The sequence below is a fragment of the Podarcis pityusensis genome (assembly GCF_964106645.2).
Source record: "Podarcis pityusensis genome assembly, chromosome: 4".
Classification (NCBI taxonomy): Eukaryota; Metazoa; Chordata; class Lepidosauria; order Squamata; family Lacertidae; genus Podarcis; species Podarcis pityusensis.
This window is the reverse complement of record NC_138027.1, coordinates 7,516,428-7,538,403: the sequence shown is the minus strand read 5'-3', so window position 1 is coordinate 7,538,403 and position 21,976 is coordinate 7,516,428. Positions and strand designations below refer to the sequence as shown.

At 48.9% G+C, this 21,976-nt stretch overlaps 1 protein-coding gene across 1 annotated transcript in view; it reads left to right on the top strand.

The window, feature by feature from the left end:
- The window catches only part of ARHGEF17 (Rho guanine nucleotide exchange factor 17), a 192,430-nt gene extending 181,088 nt beyond the window's left edge, over positions 1 to 11,342 (top strand). The window contains exons 19-21 of the mRNA XM_081001718.1: positions 1,991 to 2,165; positions 7,545 to 7,802; positions 8,436 to 11,342. Of these exons, the coding sequence (XP_080857844.1) occupies positions 1,991 to 2,165; positions 7,545 to 7,802; positions 8,436 to 8,611 (609 nt within the window). The 3' untranslated portion in view covers positions 8,612 to 11,342. The remainder of the gene's footprint in view (positions 1 to 1,990; positions 2,166 to 7,544; positions 7,803 to 8,435) is intronic.
- The last annotated feature ends 10,634 nt before the right edge of the window (positions 11,343 to 21,976 follow it).

Genomic DNA, 21,976 nt, shown 5'->3' with positions numbered 1-21,976 from the left:
TCTAACACGTCCCAACTCCTTTGTTTGTCTATCTCTGCGCTGCAACCTCAATAATAAATAATAAAAATATTTTTTTATTTGTATCCCGCTCTCCCCGGCCAAAGCCGGGCTCAGAGTGGCTAACAACAAGTAAAAATAGCACAGTGTACATAAAATCACACAGTCAATTAAGTAAAATACATTTTAAAATCAATTCAGAATCGAATTAATGACAACCATTGGGTTAGAGTTCTATGAGGTTTACAGGAGAGGGTCAGACTGTGCCTTGGCCAAAGGCCTAGTGGAACAGCTCCATCTTGCAGGCCCTGCAGAAAATGTCAAGTCCCACAGGGCCCTAGTCCCTTGTGACAGAGCATTCCACCAGATCGGGGCCATGACCGAAAAAGCCCTGGCTCTGGTTGAGGCCAGCCTAACCTCCCTATGGCTCAAGATCTCCAATATGTTTTTATTTGAAGACCGTAAGGTCCTCCGTGGGACATACCAGGAGAGGCGGTCCCGTAGGTACGAGGGTCCTAGGCCGTATAGGGCTTTAAAGGTTAAAACCAGCACCTTGAACCTGATCCTGTACTCCACTGGGAGCCAGTGCAGCTGGTATAGCACTGGGTGAATGTGATCCCACAGCGAGGATCCCGTAAGGAGTCTCGCTGCAGCATTCTGCACCTGCTGGAGTTTCTGGGTCAGTCTCAAGGGCAGCCCCACATAGAGTGAGTTACAGTAAAACGCGAGGTGACCGTCGCGTGGATCACAGTGGGTAGGTCAGGGCGAGAGAGATGTAAGGAGCCAACTGCTTAGCTTGGCGGAGATGGAAAAATGCCGCCTCTGTTATAGCTGCAACCTGTGCCTCCATAGAAAGGGAGGTGTCAAAGATTACACCCAAACTCTTAATGGACGGTGCTGGCACTAATTGTGCCCCCGCAAGAGATGGGAGTTGGCCCTCCAATCCCATATCGTCTTTGAAGGATTTCACTTCAGCCGGCTCCCACGTAACCATCCAGCCACAGCTTCCAAACATCTGGTCAGTGTGTCTGGGGCCGAGTCAGGATGGCCATCCATCACAGATAGAGTTGGGTGTCATCAGCATACTGATGGCAGCCCAGCCCAAAACTCCGGACAAGCTGGCCGAGGGGGCGCATAAAGATGCTGAAAAGCATCGGGGAGAGTATCGCACCCTGGGGCACTCCACACACCAAGTGGTGCGACAACAGTTCCCCCCCAAGCGCCACCCTCTGTCCCCGACCCGAAAGGAACGAGCGCAGCCATTGAAGGGGTGTGCCCTGGATCCCCACGTTGGCGAGGTGGTGGTCCAGAAGTTCGTGATCGACCATGTCGAAGGCTGCTGACAGGTCTAAAAGAATCAGCAGCCCTGACCCGCCTCGATCCAGCTGCCTGTGGAGATCATCTGTTAGGGTGACCAGAGCCGTCTCGGTCCCATGACCAGCACGGAAGCTGGACTGGAATGGATCCAGAGCCGATGTTTCAGCCAGAAATCCACCATGTTGTTCAGCAACCGCCTCAAAGCGGTTGTAAATCAAACTGTAAATCAAATTGTAAATCAAAACTGTAAATCAAATTGTAAATCAAACTGTAAATCAAATTGTAAATCAAACTGTCTCCCTCTTCTCCTGCAGCGTCTTCTCCCTCTTCTCCTGCAGCTTCGGGAGAAAGGGGTTTGTGTGATTCCCACCAGTCCTCCTCCTCAGTCTCGTCCTGTTGAGTCCAATCCCTGACACTGGGTTGCCCCAGCTGCCCTTTGGGCGGCTTCCCACAGAATAGAAAAAACACAGTGAAACAGCAAACATGGACCACTTTTAGATAAGCAGTGGTTCAAGGGGGACCCCATTCCCTGGACCACAACTCCCCGCTAGCTTCCACCATCTGAGGTCAGGTTTCTGCACTGGGGGGAAACCCTGGGAAAGGTGGTCCCCCGTTCAGAGCGTCAGGGATTCCCTCTGTTCCACACGGCTTCAGCCTGACCTCTTCTCTTCTCCAGCACTCCTTTCACGTCGGGCAAGACAGCAACCGCAGCCTCACCTGCATGGTGAGCTCCTCTGCGGGGGTCTGGGTCACCCTTCAGGGCAGCGCCCAGGTGAGGCTCTACCACCCTTCCAGCTATGACCAGCTGGCCGAAGTGGACGTCACGCCTCCGGTCCACAAGATGTTGGCAGGTGAGAGACCCAGCGCTTTGGCAAGTCCTGATGTCACAATCTCAGGCATGCAAGCACACTCCAATCAGAATTAATGAGTCTCTGGCAATTTTAGGGCATTTTTTTTACAATTTATATCCGTGCCTGCCGCTCTCTGCTACGAGTTGGTCGCTCTGAGTCTCCGCCCCTTTCGCAGCGCGAAGGGCGCCAAAGTCCAGTCCTTCCTCCCTTGTACTTCTGTTGCATTTTAACCCTTTCAGGTCTTCTGGTTTGGGGAGAAGGTGGGTAGACATCCCCCCCCCCCGTTATCAAATGAAGATCCCTCCAAACGCTACCACCCTCCTGGTTGCATAGCAACACCCTCAATGTCATCTATCTCCTCCCCTCCCTCTGCCTGCAAGCCTTCCAAGTTCTGCTCTATCTGAGTCTGGGAACTCTCGATGAAGGAGGGTCAAACTAACCCACTCCTGCTTTGTCTGCATTTCCTCGTCTCCAGAGTCAGACTCTGGCTCCCTATGGAACAGCATTCCTTCACCTCCAGAGTCAGCCTCTTCCCAGGCGTTCGATTCGGCCACATCTCTTGACACCTGAGAATGACTCGGAGGCGCCCAGTTTTGTAAGACTCTGGCGAGATGGATGTAACTCGCAGACAGAGGTCGACTAAGGGTGACATTTTCATGGTCGGTGGAAATCCTGCTAGGTCCCCACCCCCTCTGCTAATCGTGGTTTTGCCTTCCCCCTCTAGCACCAGGCGTGGAAATATAAGAAACTGTCCTATATTGAATAAGACCATTGGTCCTTTTGGCTCAGCCTTTCCCAAAGTGGACTCCCCGCAGATGCTTCAGACTACAACTCCTGGTGGCAGTTATAGTTTCCAAAACATGTGGAGGGCACCAGCTTGGGGAAACATGGTCTGTTTTGACTGGCAGTGGCTGGGCAGGGTTTCAAGATAGCTTCAAGGTAGATGTACCTTTCAGCTACAGATTTTTGGCTCTTGAGGTGCGGTAAGTGTCTAAAATAGGGTTCCCCAAACTTGGGTCTTCAGCTGCTTTTTTTGGACTACAACTCCCATCATCCCTAGCTACCAGGACCAGTAGTCAGGGATGATGGGAATTGTAGTCCCAAAAACGCCTGGAGACCCAGGTTTGGGAAACATTGGTGTAGAATAAACTCGGGGAGGGGGAGTTATAGGAGCCAAAAACTGAACTGGGTTGAAGTCAGAATGCCGTACATTTGTGAAAATATCTCCTGGGTAGCCAACTAAATGTAGCAGCTGAGAGCTAAGTAGAGCGTTGGGCTTAGAGCAATCAGACCTGGGTTCAAATTCCCACATAGCCATGGACGTGTGTGACCTTAAGGCAGTCACTGTCTCCCATCCTGGCCTACCTCGCAGGGATATTGTGAGGAGGGAAACCCCTTCTGCAGTCATTTTGAGCTCCTTGTATCTCTGAGGATACTAAAGTGGTAGTCAGCCAATCTCTGGTTGAGATTTCGGGCGGGGGGGCAGCATAAAGGATGAGAAGAAAACCACCCAAACGAAACAAAAAAAGAGGATAATTTCATTTTATAACATGGCACAGCCAACATGTTTTGCCTTGTCGCATTGTGCAGGAGGGAAAGGTGAGATGACCGCAGGAACTATATTAAGAGCGCTGCATTAAAAACCTTACATAAGGTTATTGCATTAACATTCTTAATTTAGTCCTCGGTGTCATCTTTGCCTGGAGAAGATGACTCACCGAAACATGATGGGCACGGAACCTCGTAAAACAACATTCCAGTCCTCCTGGCATCATTTTGAATTTTTGCCTCCCATAGTTCTTTTGGCTTCTCTCTTCATCTTGGCTGTACAAGGTACCGTATTTTTTGCTCTATAAGACTCACTTTTTCCCTCCTAAAAAGTAAGGGGAAATGTGTGTGCGTCTTATGGAGCGAATGCAGGCTGCGCAGCTATCCCAGAAGCCAGAACAGCAAGAGGGATTGCTGCTTTCACTGCGCAGCGATCCCTCTTGCTGTTCTGGCTTCTGAGATTCAGAATATTATATTCTTGTTTTCCTCCTCCAAAAACCAGGTGCGTCTTGTGGTCTGATGCGTCTTATAGAGCAAAAAATACGGGTAAGTCATCCAGGCAAACCTTTCAGCCTCCATGCACACCCCAACATAACACACAACACCCCAACATAGACACCTGCAATATGAGAATACTTACACTAACCAGCAGGGAATTCTAAGGAATCTTCCCCCCTCCCCATTAGATTCTGTTGCCCCTCTCCTGCTTTCTCTTGGGGCATCAGAACTGCCAGATGAATTGGGGATGGGGGTTTTTTTTTTGACAGGGGGGTTGTTTTGGAATGACCCAAACCTTTGAGCCTCCTTCGTGCGTCATTGCCACATATTTCTTCAAGATCGTGTTGGTCAGAGGTTTGGGTAGGCGCCTTGAGTCAATAATAATAATAATAATAATAGTTTTATTCTTTATACCCCTCCCATCTGGTTGGGTTTCCCCAGCCACTCTGGGTGGCTCCCAGCAAAATATTAAAAACACAATAAAACATCAAACATTAAAAACTTGCCCAAACAGGGTTACCTTCAGATATCTTCTAAAAGTCAGGTGTTCATTTCCTTGCCATCTGATGGGAGGGCGTTCCACAGGGCGGGTGCCACCACCGAGAAGGCCCTCTGCCTTGTTCCCTGTAACATCACTTCTCACAGGGAGGGAACCGCCAGAGGGAACCCTTGGAGCTGGACCTCAGTGTCCGGGCTGAACAATGGGGGTAGAGATGCTATATATGGGCCGAGGCCGTTTAGGGCTTTTAACATCAGCACAAACACTTTGACTTGTGCTCAGAAACATACTGGGAGCCAATGCAGATCTCTCAGGACCGATGTTACGTGGTCCCAGCGGCCGCTCCCAGTCACCAGTCTAGCTGCTGCATTCTGGATTAATTGTAGTTTCCGGATCACCTTCGAAGGTAGCCCCACGTAGAGCGCATTGCAGTAGTCCAAGCGGGAGATAACCAGAGCATGCACCACTCTGACGAGACAGTCTGCGGGCAGGGAGGGTCTCATCCTGCATACCAGATGGAGCTGGGAGACAGCTGCCCTGGACACAGAATTGACCTGTGCCTCCATGGATAGCTGTGAGTCCAAAATGGCTCCCAGGCTGCCCACCTGGTCTTTCAGGGGCACAGTTACCCCATTCAGAACCAGGGAGTCCTCCACACCCGCCAGCCTCCTGTCTCCCAAAAACAGTACTTCTGTCCTGTCAGGATTCAACCTCATATTGCAGGTGTGTATGTTGGGGTGTTGTGTGTATGTTGGGGTGTGTATGTTGGGGCCGAAAGGTTTGCCTGGATGACTTAACAGCCAAGATGAAGACAGGGGAGAGGGCCCTTGAGATCGAATCCTGCTTTCTGGTTTCCCACTGCCATCTGGCCGCTGTGAAAACAAGATGCTGGGTTACGTGGACTGTTGGCCTGATCCAGTAGGCTCTTCTTCCTTGCCTATGCTCTACAGCCCTTTTCCCCAACTCCTTTTGCCATTGTATGGTGTCAGGGACTGGCTGGAGGACAAGGAACTTCCCTAGGGAAAGCCTCAAAGGAGGAAGGCTCATTGCCCAGGGAATGGTGGTGGGAAGGAGAGGAGGAATGGATGGCAACAGGCTTTGGTGAGCAAGAAGAGCCAGTGAAGAAAGAAGTTCAGACTCAGATGATGAAGTTCAGAGGCTGCAGAGGCATCCCAGGAGCTTGCCATTCCTACTGCGTTAAGTTCCTGTCCCCTCTTGTATCTGAGGCCACAGAGAGCTGTGTGTGTAGCAGAACAAAGAGCGCAGGTTCCCAGCAGCAGCAGCAGCAGCGTAGTTTAATGATGAATTTGGGGTATAATGGAGGTGTAAAAGATTTGGATTATTATAAAAGATGCAGGAGGAAATGATTAATATAGGACCCACAAAGGAGAAGAGGGACGTCCAGGAGATTCTTTGGAATCTTGTTTTTATGTTATATGTTGTATGTTTGTGATTATAAAAAAAATTATTTTAAAAACCATATATATATATATATATATACACACACACACACTTGAAAAACCGTATATATATATATATATACACACACACACACACACATATACACAGTGGACTCTTGGGTTGCGAACGATTTGTGCGGGAGGCATGTTCACAACCTGCAGCGCCACGTCTGCGCACGTCCGGGTTGCGATTCAGCGCTTTGTATATGCGCAAAGCATGATTTAGCGCTTCTGCGCATGCGCAACCGGCAAAACCCAGAAGTAACCCGTTCCGGTACTTCCGGGTTTCGGCGCGTCATTCTCATTCATATATATATATATATATATATATATATATATATATCACAGCTTCCCACCACCAGAAGTGAAGTTTAAGGCTGCTTGGAGAACATCTGGCTGGGGAGAAGGAGACATGGGGAAGTAGGAGGCAGGAATCATCAGTCCTAGCAACTGTTTCATAGGGGCCAGTCCTGCATAGGAGATATTCCTGCCCTTGTAGGCTGTTTCCTTGAATAAAAAGTTAACTTTTCTGCTTGACCTTGCATCTTGAGTGCTGGCCTGTATCTGAACCAACCTTGACACACGGTGAAAAATGTAACGTCAGGTGGGTTGGAATGGGGGAGAACTGCTTTACTAATACAGGAAGCCAAGGACGACCTCAATCTCAGAAACAAGAAGTATCTCATGAGTTGGTCTAAGGTGGCCTTTCCTAACCTGTGTGCTCTGCGGATGTTGCTCCCGTACCTGTCAACTGTCCCTTATTTGGCGGGAAAGTCCCTTATCCCAGCGCTGTGTCCCGCTGCTGTCCCTTATTGATGATGCCCCTTAAATTTCCCGGGTTTCAAAGGAAGCAGCTCCTCTCCCTCCCTCCCTGCTGGCCAGGGAGGAGGGAGGCTCCAATGTGTTGCTTGACTGTGTTGCTCACCCAATAAGGAGTCTAAGAATGGCTGGGGGGTGGAGCTTGCATGCCTTGTGCCGATCAAATCGGCTGCGGTGCCTGGGGACTCGCTTTTGCTCAGCGCTTCCCAGCGGAGAGGAGACGGTGGTTTTCCTTGCTGCATCCCCTTTGCCGGGTTGTTGCGCTGTGGGAACCACCGCTTGAGGCTTCGTTTGGCTGCTGGCTGGGCTTTCTGCCTTTGGCTCGGAGGGGCTCAGAAGTTGAACATACCTGTGCTTGGAAAATCCCTTATTTTGGCTGCTGATCCCTTATTTTCAAGGCTGCTGGTCCCTTATTTTCAAATCTGTAAGTTGACAGCTATGGTTGCTACCCAGTGGGCGGTGCTGGCAGGGTGGGCTGGTGGCAGTTGTAGTCCAAACAAGGTTGGGGAAAGAACCATCTAAGGACTCGCATGAACCACTCGTCTTGGTTCGCAGGCTCAGATGCCATCATCCGCCAGCACAAGGCCGCTTGCTTGAGGATCACCGCCATCCTGGCCTGCAAGGACCTGCTGTGGATCGGCACCAGCGCTGGAGTGGTCCTGACTCTGCCCATGATGTCCAACGCCGCCTCCTTGAAGACGCCACCATCGCCAGTGGGCCTCTCCCAGGGACACACAGGCCACGTCCGGTTCCTCACGTCCATCGAGCTGCCGGAAGGTTTCGACATCCTCTTTCCCCTGCCCAGGGATCCAGGTGGGTTCAAGTAAGATGAGGCAGAAGGGGCAGCCTGGGGTGACAGCTGCATTGTGACAGCTGCGTTGCAGGGGGCTGCACTGGATGATAATAATAATAATAATAATAATAATAATAATAATAATAATTTATTTATACCCCGCCCTCCCCAGCCAAGACCGGGCTCAGGGCGGCTAACACCAAATATAAAACTAATTGATTGAAATACAGCAATAAAAAACAATATTAACATTAAAAAGCAGCCTCATTTCAGTGGAAACGCAATCAAAAACTTTTTGGGGGATAAAAACGTCAAGTCTTCACCAAGGCCCACTATCTAGACTGGTCCTACATGGGCCAGAAAAAAAGCCAGGGAAGTCCCCAAATAGGAGTTCCAACACAGAAGGAGAAAGGAAAAAAGAAAGAGGGGGAGGAAATCAAATTGATTCCAATATCTTAATCAGATTGATTAAGAACAGTTTCAGGTTAAGAATGGACCTCCAGAACGAATTAAGTACTTAACCCGAGGTACCACTGTACATCTATGCATACATGCCTACAAATCTACATAGGGTGCATATTTTGTCCCGGTTGAAGAATTTGGGTTATGCAGGTGCAGAAAGTAATATGACTCACTCTCCTTCCCGCTTATAGGTACAGAAAAGTCCAACGACTTGGAGAAACGGGACTCCACGAGGCACAGGCCACCGAAGTCCAAGATGCTCATCATTAGCGGCGGCGACGGGTACGAGGACTTCCGGCTCACCAACAGCAGCGAGACAGTGGGGAGGGATGATAGCACAAACCACCTGCTCCTCTGGAGGGTCTGACGAGCAAGATGAGGAACTGGGCAGACCCCTCCGGAGGGGGAGAAGCCGGGAGAGAGAGAGAGATTGCGTCCCGTCCTCGCCGTCCCCACACGGACGCGTCCCCGTGTCTCATCTCCCACCCTGAATGTCTCGTGCGCAGGGTCGCCTTTCTGGATCCGCCGCGCGGAGTTAGCGGCGCGCCTCGGGACGGGCCGCGTGCGGAACCTCCAGAACGCAAATCCATGTTGCACGACTCGCGCTTGCTGCTGTGTCTTGAGTGTGTGGGAGGGGGTGCGCTCAGTGAGAGATTAGGTGCAGCCGCCCTGATGCGCCAAACCCCATTCAAATGGAACTGAGAGAGAAACCATTTAGGAATTCAGCCCTGCTTAGGAAAGGATTGTCTGCTCTGTGTGTGCTGCTTGGTTAGAAACGCCCAGCTCAGCCAAGGAGTTGTTGATTGTCATCGTGTCTCCCGTTTTCGTCCGCTGAGGCCCCCGAGTCCAGGTGGCTGGGGCAACTTTCCCCCATTCTCACCGAACACGATCATTTTCCGCCCTCTTTTTGGTTTCTCCTCGCCTTCCTCCATCGGATACGGACGCAGAGCTTCTCCACTCAATGCCACCCTTTCATTCATGCAAGAACCGCTCACCAGAACCAGACACTGCGCACCATCGTCTCGCCAACTTCTGCGAGGCACACCGCCGCCAGCGTCCAGATAACTTGGGGGGTGGGGGGGGTGTCTGTTCATGGATAAATTACCTTTATTTATTGCCGGCTAGGAGGAGGAGCTGCTCCAGAAAGGAGGGGAATGGGGAGGCGGACTGACCCTGTTTCTGAGCAATTTCCAAAGAGATTGGGATGGTGGGATGGAGAGCAGTTTTGGTCACTTGTCACGGTCAGAGACACCCCTGAGTCTGGGCTAAGTTGTGATAACCGCAGGGTTATCAGCACAGCAGTGTTCGAAGACGTAAGGCTATGTCGGGTTGCAGTGTTGATGATGGTCGCTACCCAAGATGGCGGCTGGAGTTTGTGTCTGCTGAGAAGGAAGGGAAGAGAGGTTGGGCATGGAGAAAACCCGTTCTTGATGGGGGGGTGAAGGACACCAGAGACATAAGATAAGAATCTTGACAGGATAATTGTGCAATATTGAGCAGCATTCCCCACCAACCCCTCACAGGCCAGGAGGCCGCACCACAGAGGCCTCATCCGTTACCAGGGCAACCGTACTCCATGTTGTCAGGGGATGGGTGGGCAGGAGTTTGCATCACCCTGGTCTTCTACCTTGTACAGTATTTATGATTTATTTGTTGTGGTTGTTTTTTTTTGTTTTTGTTTTTTTAAAAAGAAAACCTAGCTACCGTTTGTAGAGGGAGTCAGCGAGTTGAACTGTTAGCGGCGCTTAATTTAATCAAGCTCGTAATCTTCCGTTGTGAGAGGGGTAAATTTGCCTCAGAGACCGAAAGGTCTCCACAGGCAAAGTGAAGGCCGTCCTTAAAACCTTGAACAAAGTTACCGTATTTTTCGCTCTATAACACGCACCCGACCATAACATGCACGTAGTTTTTAGAGGAGGAAAATCCGTAGGCATGCCACCCGTAGGCATTCCCTCCATAACACGCACAGACATTTCCCCTTACTTTCTAGGAGGAAAAAAGTGAGTGTTATGGTGCAAAAAATACGGTAGATCCCCACTAGCATCATTGTGAACATGGTTGAGGGCTGGGGAGAAAGCGGGCTGCATTTCACTAGCTGACCATGGGACGTATTCTGGGGACACATCAGTCGCCGGGTTTCCTGCAAAGATTCCTGAAGGAGGTGAACCGTTGCTTGATCCTGCAAGGAACCTCTCGGCTGCCCAGTCCTCTGCGTATTTACTCAGAGGCACGTCCCGCTGACTTTCAGTGGTGCTTACTCCCAGGTAAGTGTGTGTGAGATTGCAGCCTTCATGCTCTGAGGCGAGAGTTCTGACTCGGGATCCCATTAAACCCGCCCTTGCCAAACTTCGCCTGATTGGTCTGATGCGAGTTGGAAGTCTGAAACATCCGGGGGTTGTCGGGTTGACCAGAGGCACATGTTGCGTGCACAGTTGCGTTGAAATGAATTGGGAGGATGCTGGCATTCCAATAACCAGATGAATAGGCCATGCATTATGGAAGCCAGACCACCTCCCAGTGAGCATTGCCAAAGGTGGGAAAAGGGTTTGGGGGTGGCAAGATGTCTCCCCCTCTGAATGAAGGTGAAGCATCTCATGTCTCCACTCGGTACCCCCAATTTCCCCTAAGATAGGAATACAGCTGATACCTCAAGCCAAGAATAAGGTCTCCTTATAAACACATACGTAGTGTTTCTTATGCACGGAGACTGGATGCCAATGAAGACATTAAAGAAAAGAATTGTTTTCAGCTGGGTGCTATCCTATCAGAGACGCCAAAGGAGGATAAAATTATCCTCCTGGGTGATTTTAATGCAGGCATAAGCAAACTCAGCTCTCCAGATGTTTTGGGACTACAATTCCCATCATCCCTGACCACTGGTCCTGTTAGCTAGGAATCATGGGAGTTGTGGTCCCAAACATCTGGAGGGTCGAGTTTGCCTATGCCTGTTTTAATGCAAGAGTTGGGCAAGATGTCAATCTGTGGCCTGAAACTATTGGGAAAGAAGGAATTGGCAACAGCAACCACAACGGAATATAACTTTTGACTATCTGTGCAGCGCACAACCTTGTTATTGCCAACACAAACTTTCGACAAATTTAAAACATTATGGAGGCGCCCTTGGTCGAACCACTGGCACCTCTTAGACTATGTGGTTGTCTGAGCTGAAGATCGCCGAGATGTGTGAACAGAGCTATAATGAGTGTCTATGACTTCTGGACACATCACCGATTAATACGCTCCACGATGGCTATCAAGATTGTACCTCAATGCAGACTTCAGGAAGGTGCAAAATGAACACTCAAGCCCTTCAAGATCCTATTAAGCGGGATTGCTTCCAAAGGACCGTCTGCTTTCAGAGTTCCCTGATAACATTGAGGAACACTAAAAAACATCCATTATTGCAGCCTGTGAACAAACTATTAAATACCAAACTAAGAAACACCAGGACTGGTTTGATGACAAAGACAGTGAGATTGAACACATTCTTGACAAGAAAAGGAAGGCCTTTCAGATCTGGCAAAGAGATAGAAACTGCACCACTGAGGAAAAAACCTATGCCAATGCAAAGGCTGAGGTTCAAAGAACCAGAGAACTAAAGAACACCTGGTGGATTAAAAAAGCTCAAGAGATCCAGCACTTAGCTGATGCTCATGATGCACAGTTTCTTTAAAGCCATAAAGACCATCTATGGGCCAATAAATAATGGCATATGCCCCCTATGCTCAGCAGATGGTAAGGTAAAGGGACCCCTGACCATTAGGTCCAGTCGTGATCGACTCTGGGATTGTGGCGCTCATCTCGCTTTATTGGTCGAGGGAGCCGGCGTACAGCTTCCGGGTCGTGGCCAGCATGACTAAGCCGCTTATGGCGAACCAGAGCAGCGAACAGACGGTACCACACTTCAAAAATAATAAAGAAGCTATTGCACTGCACTGGAAAGAATATTACCAGCATCTCCTTAACTGCAACTCCCCTGTAGCTGCTGAGGTCCCCTCACAAATTCCGCAAAAACAAATTAAGAGATGACCTTGCAGTATCTCCAAAATGGGAGAGTGGTGTACGGCTATTAACCAAATGAAAAACAACAAAGCCAGCAGACCTGATGGGATACCTGCTGAAGTCTTCAAAGTGGGTGGAATTGAACTTCCACAACAACTTCACAAGCTCATCGAAAAAATCTGGGAGAGAAAGGAGCTCCCAACAGACTTTAGGGATGTCAGAATTATCACTCCTACCCTTCCTGAATCCCAAAATAGTTTTAGACCTTCCAGGGGGACAGTAGAAATGATTTTCAGTGTTTGGCAGCATCAAGAAAAATGCAGAGAGCAAAACCAACCCCTGTATATGGCGTTTATTGACCTGACTAAGGCCTTCAACACTGTAAATTGTAATGCCCTGCGGACTGTCCTTCTGAAAATTAGCTGCCCAGATAAATTTGTAAACATCATACTGCTCCTTCGTGATAATATGACAGCAACAATCGCAGATAACAATGGCTCTCAAAATGAACCATTCACAGTGGGATCGGGTGTTAAACAGGGTTCTGTTATTGCCCCAACTCAGTTTATTATTTTCATTGCCATGATCCTACACTTTGTCAAAGGAATACTCTCCACCGGAGTAGAAATCATATATTGTACAGATGGAAAGCTCTTTAATCTGAGTAGGCTGAAAGCAAAAAGTAAGGTTACTGTAATTTCTGTCATAGAGCTTCAGTATGCTGATGACAACGTAGTGTGTGCACGCTCAGAGGATGACCTCCAAACCGTCCTAAATATCTTCGCAGAAGCTTGTGAAAAGCTTGGTCTATTGCTCAACATCCAAAAAACCAAAGTGCTGCACCAACAAGCACAAAACAATACCCCTGCTGCCCCACAAATCCAACTCAGTGGTGTAACTTTGGGAAATGTTGATCACTTCTCCTACCTGGGCAGTTATCTTCTCCTACCTGGGCAGTTATCTTCTCCTACCTGGGCTGGAATCCAGCACCGCCTGAGCTCTCTGAGTGGAGCTTTCTCCCGATTGAAGTGCAGAGTGTTTGAGGACTGGGACATTCGCAGGGGAACCAAAATGCTTCTATTGTACTACCTATTATACTACCAAAAGCTATTGTACTACCAAACTTACTGTATGCCTGTGAAACATGGACCACTTATAAACTCCAGCTCCAACACCTCGAAAGATTCCATCAACTCTGTCTCCAAAAAATGTTACAAATGACTTGGGAAGACAGGTGAACTAATGTCACTGTAATGGAAGAAGTAAAGATCCCCAGTGTTGAAGCAATGATTCTTCGACATCAGCTTCGTTGGACTGGTCATGTTGTGCGGATGCCTGATGATCGTCTTCCAAAGCAACTACTCTATTCCAAACTTAAAAATGGAAAGCGTAATGCTGGTGGTCAACAAAAGAGGTTGAAAGACTGTCTCAAGGCAAATCTTTAAAAATGTAGTATATACACCAACAATTGGGAAACACTGGCCTGCGAGCGCTCCAGTTGGAGAACAGCCTTTATCAAAGGTGCCATGGGATTTGAAGACACTCGAACTCAGGACGAAAGGGAGAAATGTGCTAAGAGGAAGGCAGGCTTGGCAAATCCACACCATGATCAACTTCTGCCCAGAAACCTAAGTCCCCACTGTGGAAGGACGTGTGGGTCCAGAATTGGCCTCCACAGTCACTTAATGGACTCACTGTTAAGATCGCGTTCATGGAAGACAATCTTACTCAGGTGCGAGCGATTGCCAAAGAAGAAGAAAATATTTGTTTAGACTGAAGAGTTTGTTTCGATTAGGTCCTAGAGATAGAAAATTTCACCCAGACTTCATATGAGTTAGGTACAAAATTTAAAATCCCTCCACCCTACCCATCCACTTTATAAAAAGACCAAAGGCAACTTACATCATAAAACTGAGTTTCATAATCTGCATTTCAGACCAGAACTCAGATTTTGAAGCCAAATGGTAAAGGTTTGACACTCAGCTTTGCAATAATAAAAAGGTAAAGGGACCCCAGACCATTAGGTCCAGTCGTGGCCGACTCCGGGGTTGCGGCGCTCATCTTGCTTTATTGGCCGAGGGAGTCGGCGTACAGCTTCCGGGTCATGTGGCCAGCATGACTAAGCCAATTCTGGCAAACCAGAGCTGCGCACGGAAACACCGTTTACCTTCCCGCCAGAGGAAGATTTATCTACTTGCACTTTGACGTGCTTTTGAACTGCTAGGTTAGCAGGAGCAGGGACTGAACAACGGGAGCTCACCCCTTCACGGGGATTCGAACCGCTGACCTTCTGATCAGCAAGTCCTAGGTTCTGTGGTTTAACCCACAGCGCCACCCACGTCCCATTTTGCAATAATAGTAATAATGCTATAATTTGTATAATTTGTGCCCCGCCCATCTGACCAGGTTGCCCCAGCCACTCTGGGCAGCTTTCAACAAAATATAAAAACAGTAAGTCATACATCAAACATTTAAAACTTCCCTATTCAGGGCTGCCTCCAAGTGTCTTCTAAATGTCAGATAGTTGCTTATTTCCTTGACATCTGATGGGAGGGCGTTCCACAGGGCAGGTGCCTCTACTGAGAAGGCCCTCTGCCTGGTTCACTTCTGATGGCTGAATTCCCCCTAGGAGGTTTTGGAATCCATAGACTGGATTGGCGCACTTAGAAAATTGAGTTTTTTATTCAAAGTCACTCAGCCTGGATTTGATGTGTATTTCTTTTTGCGGGGTGTGTGTGTGTGCTGTTTGTCTCCATTGGATCACGTGATGAGCGCCGAGGCCTCATTCAGAAATGAGTCATGAGGAGCAAGCTTTAATCTGCATACCCGGGCAGAATGCAATGCACAATGCACATAATCTGATGTCTTCTTATTCAGAAGCTGTTTCCATGAAATGCGGAAAATGCACCCATATTAGCTCTTTTAATCTGCATCTATTCTCAGTGCTTTAATTTTGCAATCCCCATTTCCATACCTTTCTTTGAAACCAGGAGGGACGGGAACCGTGTTTTTGGAACAGGGATTCTGCTCAGGATATACAGGTCACTGAGCAGCCTGACCCTGAACAATTGTTTGCATTCCAGAAATAGAATTTAGGAGGTCACAGACTGAGTGTGTTCATCATGACCTTGCCATCGACAAAATGGAACACAGATATAAAATCCTTCCTTAAATAGGTATGTGTCTGTGAAAATTAAGCAGTCCCCGATTCAGTCTTGCCACTTGCATGAGCTCGCTAGTTTGCCTCAGACAGCCTTTCCGTCTTCAGCTTTGGGATCAACAAACTGACCAGCCTTACAGGGTTGTTGTAATGATTACATGAAGATGGAGTATGTGGAACGCATGAAATACTCCATGGGCTAAGGTCAAATCATACTGTGTGAGTGCAATGGATGAAGGGGAGATTTTTGCCTGTTGCTCAATCTTCGCGTTAGAATGTTAAGCATTTTGCGCTTAGGGACTCTGCAGATTGCCCAGGCGGTATGCAAAATGAACACGGAAGCTTTGCAGATCCCCCAGGCGATGTACAAAACATCTCTGATCCGTTCGTTCACGTTCTCCATCTTCCGCTGAGCCAAATTAACTGTGCAAAATGCAAAGTCCCCCATGGACCCGGTTAGCGTTACGAACGTTCCCTGTGTGTCCACACGAGTCACTTGGGTTTGTGCTTGTTCACAAGCCAACTCACGTTCACCCCAGCAGGTGCACGACTGTGTGGGTTTTAGGGGTCCCCCCTAACCTGTCTTACTGAGGCCAGGCTGAGAATCTCCCATGTGTGGAAGGCAGCGCAGGCGTAGGCAAAGTGATGCTCTACAGATGTTGTTGGACTACAACTCCAAGCAGCAAGGCCAAAGTTGAGGGATGGCAGGAATTGTGGTCTGGCAACCTCCTATGGGCTAGCTGTGGTGCAGGATCACAGATTTGTTGTTGTTTAGTTGTGTCCGACTCTTCGTGACCCCCTGGACCAGAGCATGCCAGGCCCTCCTGTCTTCCACTGCCTCCCGCAGTTTGGTCAAACTCATGCTGGTAGCTTCAAGAACACTGTCCAACCATCTCGTCCTCTGTCGTCCCCTTCTCCTTGTGCCCTCCATCTTTCCCAACATCAGGGTCTTTTCCAGGGAGTCTTCTCTTCTCATGAGGTGGCCAAAGGATTGGAGCCTCAGCTTCAGGATCTGTCCTTCCAGTGAGCACTCAGGGCTGATTTCCTTCAAAATGGATCGGTTTGATCTTCTTGCAATCCATGGGACTCTCAAGAGTCTCCTCCAGCATCATAATTCAAAAGCATCAATTCTTCGGCGATCAGCCTTCTTTACCACAGACAAAAGTAGACATCTGTTATTAGCTCCTGTGGATGTTCTCGGTTACCGTAGGCATGCAACCTCTTGGCTGTTGCAAAACTAAGGACTTTTGTGTTTGACTAGTGACTGCCATGTAAACCCGTCACAAAGGACTGGAAGGAAGAACCTCATAACTGATGGGTGGGACCTAACTTTAAAAGGATCAGACAAATTCATGGAGCAGAGGGCTTTCAATGGTTTCTGGCCACAGTGGCCACACTCTGCTGCCACAGTGGGAGGCATCAATGCTTCTGTTGCTGGAAACCACAGGAGGGGAGAGTTGTTCTTGTGTTCGAATCCTGATTGCATGTTTCCCACAGGCATCACGTTGGTCCCTGTGGTCTGATCCAGCCCCCTCTTCTTCAGCTTTTAACTTGCGGCCTGATCGTGTGTGCATGTTTACACCAAAGCTGCCTCACCACATTCAACGGGGCTAGGTAAGTCGGCTCTCTGACATCTGGGAAACCCTGCTATAGACCCCTGGTCATTATGGGATGGATGATTCAGCATCAGAAACAAACTGACGATAAGCAAGTCCCGTCCCCCCCAAATCATAGCTGTCAGCGTCTCTCTTTTTTTAAGGGGAATTCCCTTATTTCGAATAGGATTCCTCGCAAGAAAAGGGAAAAGTTGACAGCTATGCCCCAAATACCCAAAGTTAGTTTGGCAGCACTTCTATGCAAGAATCAGATATGACACTCACCCACTCTGACACAAACCAAGTTTACTTCCTGCATTCTCAAAAGAGCCGTGATGCTCACTGATCTCCCTTGGTCTTGTTTTGAGATTCGAACACTCGAAGGGGTGGAATTGTTTATAGCCCTCTGGTAGGCTTCTTCAACATGGCTCCTCTCCCGGGTCATAACTGTCAGCAGCTGACATTTGCAAGACATCTAGAGGGCAGCGTGGTGGGGAAGGCTTCTCTGTGGCTTGGAAGGGAAGACATTCCCTATCTTCTCCAAAAGGAATGTGCATTCCTGGACCTCTGGTATTGTTAAGTTTTGAGGGGTGTTCCTGATGCACTGTTTTGTTGACGAACACCACGAAACCTGCGTCAGACGTAACCTGTTATGTGTATCCAAAATGGCACTGGAAATGCATTTTGGGGCTAAGGATACACAATAGAGAAGCTTTGCTTACGGCGTTAATACATTCATATTCCGTTTATCCCACTCTCGCCTCTGGTCAAATAGGTTGTGCAGGTTTCTGGAGCACCGCAGCAGAAACCTGCCAGGCCTGTTTGACCAAGCTGAAAGTACATTGCCATTAACAGTGCTTCCTCTTCCTAACTCCTTTCATTCCTTGTGCCTAAAGGCATATATTGATTAATTGGTTCCTGCTACGGGAAGCAGCTGTTTTGAATTCTGATTCTAGTTCTCAGTGATGTGTGTGGCCTGCTGCGTCTACGCAACCTTGCTGCAAAGAACTTATGTGCAAAGGTTTTTTTGCTTTCCCAATGGCTAGCTTCGCCACAAAGGAACATATCTTTTGTGCAGGTCTTGGGTATAGGAGCCTGATTTCCAAAGAGGTTTCACTCTTCCTGGGAAGCACACAATCTGCCATGAAAAGCCCTCCCTGCTCCTTAATCCTGTGTGTTGAGAATATGCTGTGGTTGCTCAGTGGCGTGCGCTCTGCACAAGTTCAGTGGCATTTCCCCCTCCAAAACGATTCACATATCCCAGAACTTGGTTGTGACATCGTATAGATTTCCTGGGCTGAGGCTTGACACGAAATGAAGCCCAGGCTGGGTACCGAAAAGTGAACATTTGGATATTTGTGGAATGTGGCTCCCACATCATCACCAAATATAGTGGCTGATGTAATGGGGGAAGCATTTCTGAAAACCTCCACGGTCTGCCTTTGCAGTGTTGCGCTTGTGGTTGTTGTTGTTGTGGTTGCATGGAAAACACCTTAAACAGAATGACTTTGGAGCGGAAAAGGCTGGCGCTAGCAAGTCTCTCTTTCCAGTGACAACCGCTCCTCCCCATCTCAAAGTTTAACTCTCTTGCTGACCTCCTTGGCTCCCGAAGACTTACTGTAAATATTGGTATATATCGCCTCCTCTGTACATAACGCCCTCGAGTCTTGATTGTCGATACGGATTTAATGGCATATTTTTATATACTTGTTTAAGTTTTCACCGGCACAAGCGAGGGTGGCGACACACAGTCTTTTAAGTTATGATGACAACTCTTAAGCGTTGAATTGAAAGACGAGGACAAAACAGGGAAGAGCAAAGAAACAGAACAAAATTCCTTGCCCAAAACGTTACCAATTCCAGTGAGATGTTAACAGTTATTAGTCCTGGGGTTTTATTTTATTTTTTCCTTTTTCGTCACTGTGGGTTCCTAGTCATTAAAGGTCACTGGTGTCAGAACCCAGCCTTGGCGTGTGGACTCTTCTTTTGCAGGCTTCGGCCGGATTGGGGGACGGGGCAGTGAGCTTTCCTATTAGACAGAGTTGGCAAAAGAGTTCTCTGTTTTGTTTTACCTTCTTTCGTTTTCACAAGTGTTGCACCTTTCTGTGAACCCCCTGGTGGTCCAGACACTGATTGAGGATGCATGCTGGCATAATTTTAATTATTATTTATACCTCGCCCATCTGGCCGGCTTTCCCCAGCCACTCTGGGCGGCTCCCAGCAGAATATTAAAAACACGATGAAACATCAAACATTAAAAGCTTCCCTAAACAGGGCTGCCTTCAGATGTCTTCTAAAAGTCAGGTGGTAGTTTCTTTCCTTGACATCTGGTGGGAGGCTGTTCCACAGGGCGGGCGCCACCACCGAGAAGGCCCTCTGCCTGGTTCCCTGTAACCCCACATCTCACAGTGAGGGAACCTCCAGAAGGCCCTCAGAGCTGGACCTCAGTGTCTGGGCTGAACAATGGGGGTGGAGATGCTCCTTCAGGTATACTGAGTCAAGGCCAGTGAGGGCTTTAAAGATCAGCACCAGCACTTTGAATTGTGCTCGGAAACGTTCTGGGAGCTAATGTAGGTCTTTTGCAATGTGTCTGGAAGTGCAGGGTTCTGTCCACACAGGATAAGAATGTGAATTGGGGGGGGGGGGAGAACTTCAGGTACAAGGTGCCTCCAGTCTCACCCCTCTAACCCAGTTCCCTTTAAAAAAAAACCATTTCCCCCTTGATTCCAAAACCTCACCCCAGTGCCCCCTACCCTACCATAGAAAAAGCATCTTTCAAAATAGCAGTTTGCACGACCCACCTAGGAAGAGAATAACAATGAAACTCAGAACAGTACGTTCATTCCACATTTATTCAAAATCCAATTTAAACTATTTAATTCAGCAAAATGGAACAACTTGATCCGGAGATGGCAGCTTTTTGAAGTTTCCCATTTACAAAGTCTTCCTCATTTGTACCTCTCTCACACACTGCCCCCTTAGCTCCACCACACCCCACACCCCCAGTAATCCTAGGGTACAACCACTTGGGGAGCTCTAGCAAGAGTAACACACTTTTTAAAACCAACAAACTCTTTGAGCTTTGGAAAGTGACGAGGAATCAAACGATGAACAGGAAGATGTCTAAACGCTCTGCAAACAGATGGGGACGAGTGTGGAACGAATGCCCGTCGTCGCATAACCTCCCCGTAAACAAAGCAGAGCAAATGCTCAGCGTATAATCTGACCTCCACTTTGTGTGAATATATCAGGATGTAAAAGGACCCCTGACCATTAGGTCCAGTCGTGGCCGACTGGGGCTGTGGCGCTCATCTCGCTTTACTGACTGAGAGAGCCGGCGTATAGCTTCTGGGTCACGTGGCCAGCATGACTAAGCCACTTCTGGCGAACCGGAGCAGCGCACGGAAACGCCGTTTACCTTCCCGCCAGAGTGGTACCTATTTATCTACTTGCACTTTGACGTGCTTTCGAACTGCTAGGTTGCCAGTAGCTGGGACCGAGGGCCCAGTAAATCGGACAGAGGGCGCTGAGTGTTCTCGAAGCCAACATTTCTAGTCTGTGCACAGTTCCTGATCCATGATGAAGGGGATTCTAGGAAAGTGTGTTCAGGTGAGGATGGGCTGGGCTGGGCCACAGTTATGTGGCGATGGCAGCGGGGCAAGAGCTGGTTGGCAACCTGATGTTTAAAGGAGAATATGCACAGACTGAAATCAAAGCTAACCTACATGCACAAATCCACTGGAGGAAGGAAAACTGGGTCCCCAGCAGTCACTGAGGCCACCGTGGGGTCCTGGAATACCCAGTCGGGCTGCAATTGCTCTCTTATTTAATAGGTAAAGGTAAAGGGACCCCTGACCATTAGGTCCAGTCGTAGCCAACTCTGGGGTTGCGGCGCTCATCTCGCTTTATTGGCTGAGGGAGCCAGCATACAGCTTCCAGGTCATGTGGCCAGCATGACTAAACTGCTTCTGGCGCAACGGGACACCATGACAAAAACCAGAGCGCACGGAAACGCTGTTTACCTTCCCGCCGGAGTGGTACCTATTTATCTACTTGCACTTTGACGTGCTTTTGAACTGCTAGGTTGGCAGGAGCTGGGACAGAGCAACGGGAGCTCACCCCATCGCAGGGATTCGAACCGCCGATCGGCAAGCCCAAGGCTCTGGTTTAGACCACAGTGCCACCCGCGTCCCTCCTCTTATTTAATACATAGCTATAAATAACTGGGGACGCAGGTGGTGCTGTGGGTTAAACCACAGAGCCTAGGACTTGCCAATCAGAAGGTCGGCGGTTCGAATCCCCGCGACGGGGTGAGCTCCCATTGCTCAGTCCCTGCTCCTGCCAACCTAGCAGTTGAAAAGCACATCAAAGTGCAAGTAGATAAATAGGTACCACTCCAGCGGGCAGGTAAATGGCGTTTCCGTGAGCTGCTCTGGTTCGCCAGAAGCAGCTTAGTCCTGCTGGCCACATGACCCGGAAGCTGTACGCCGACTCCCTCTGCCAATAAAGCGAGATGAGCGCCGCAACCCCAGAGTTGTCTGTGACTGGACCTAATAGTCAGGGGTCCCTTTACCTTTTATAAATAACTGAGAGCAGAACTGTTTGCACAGCAGAACTGTTTGCACAACAGGACTTTCCCCCCATCTACCTCTGCTGTACACCCCCTAAATCTGTTCTGGGTTTTCCACCAACCTCCCATACCAGACATTTGGGGGGGGGGAGCATTGAGCAAGCAGAGGTTCTGCTCCTGCAGCTCTTAAGTTGACTGCTGCCCGTACCACTTTTCCTGTAAGGTACCGGTACATCTCTAGGGTGCTTCAAGGTCTCCGGAGTCCCTGCCCTCCTATCGATCAGGCAAAACAACCCCTGCCCTGCAGCCAGAGGGAGAAAAGGCCTGCCTAATGATGCCAGTCTGCCAGTTAAATGCCAGGTGCAGACTTGGCAGGTGTTTTGCACAAACCGCCTGCTCAAGTGG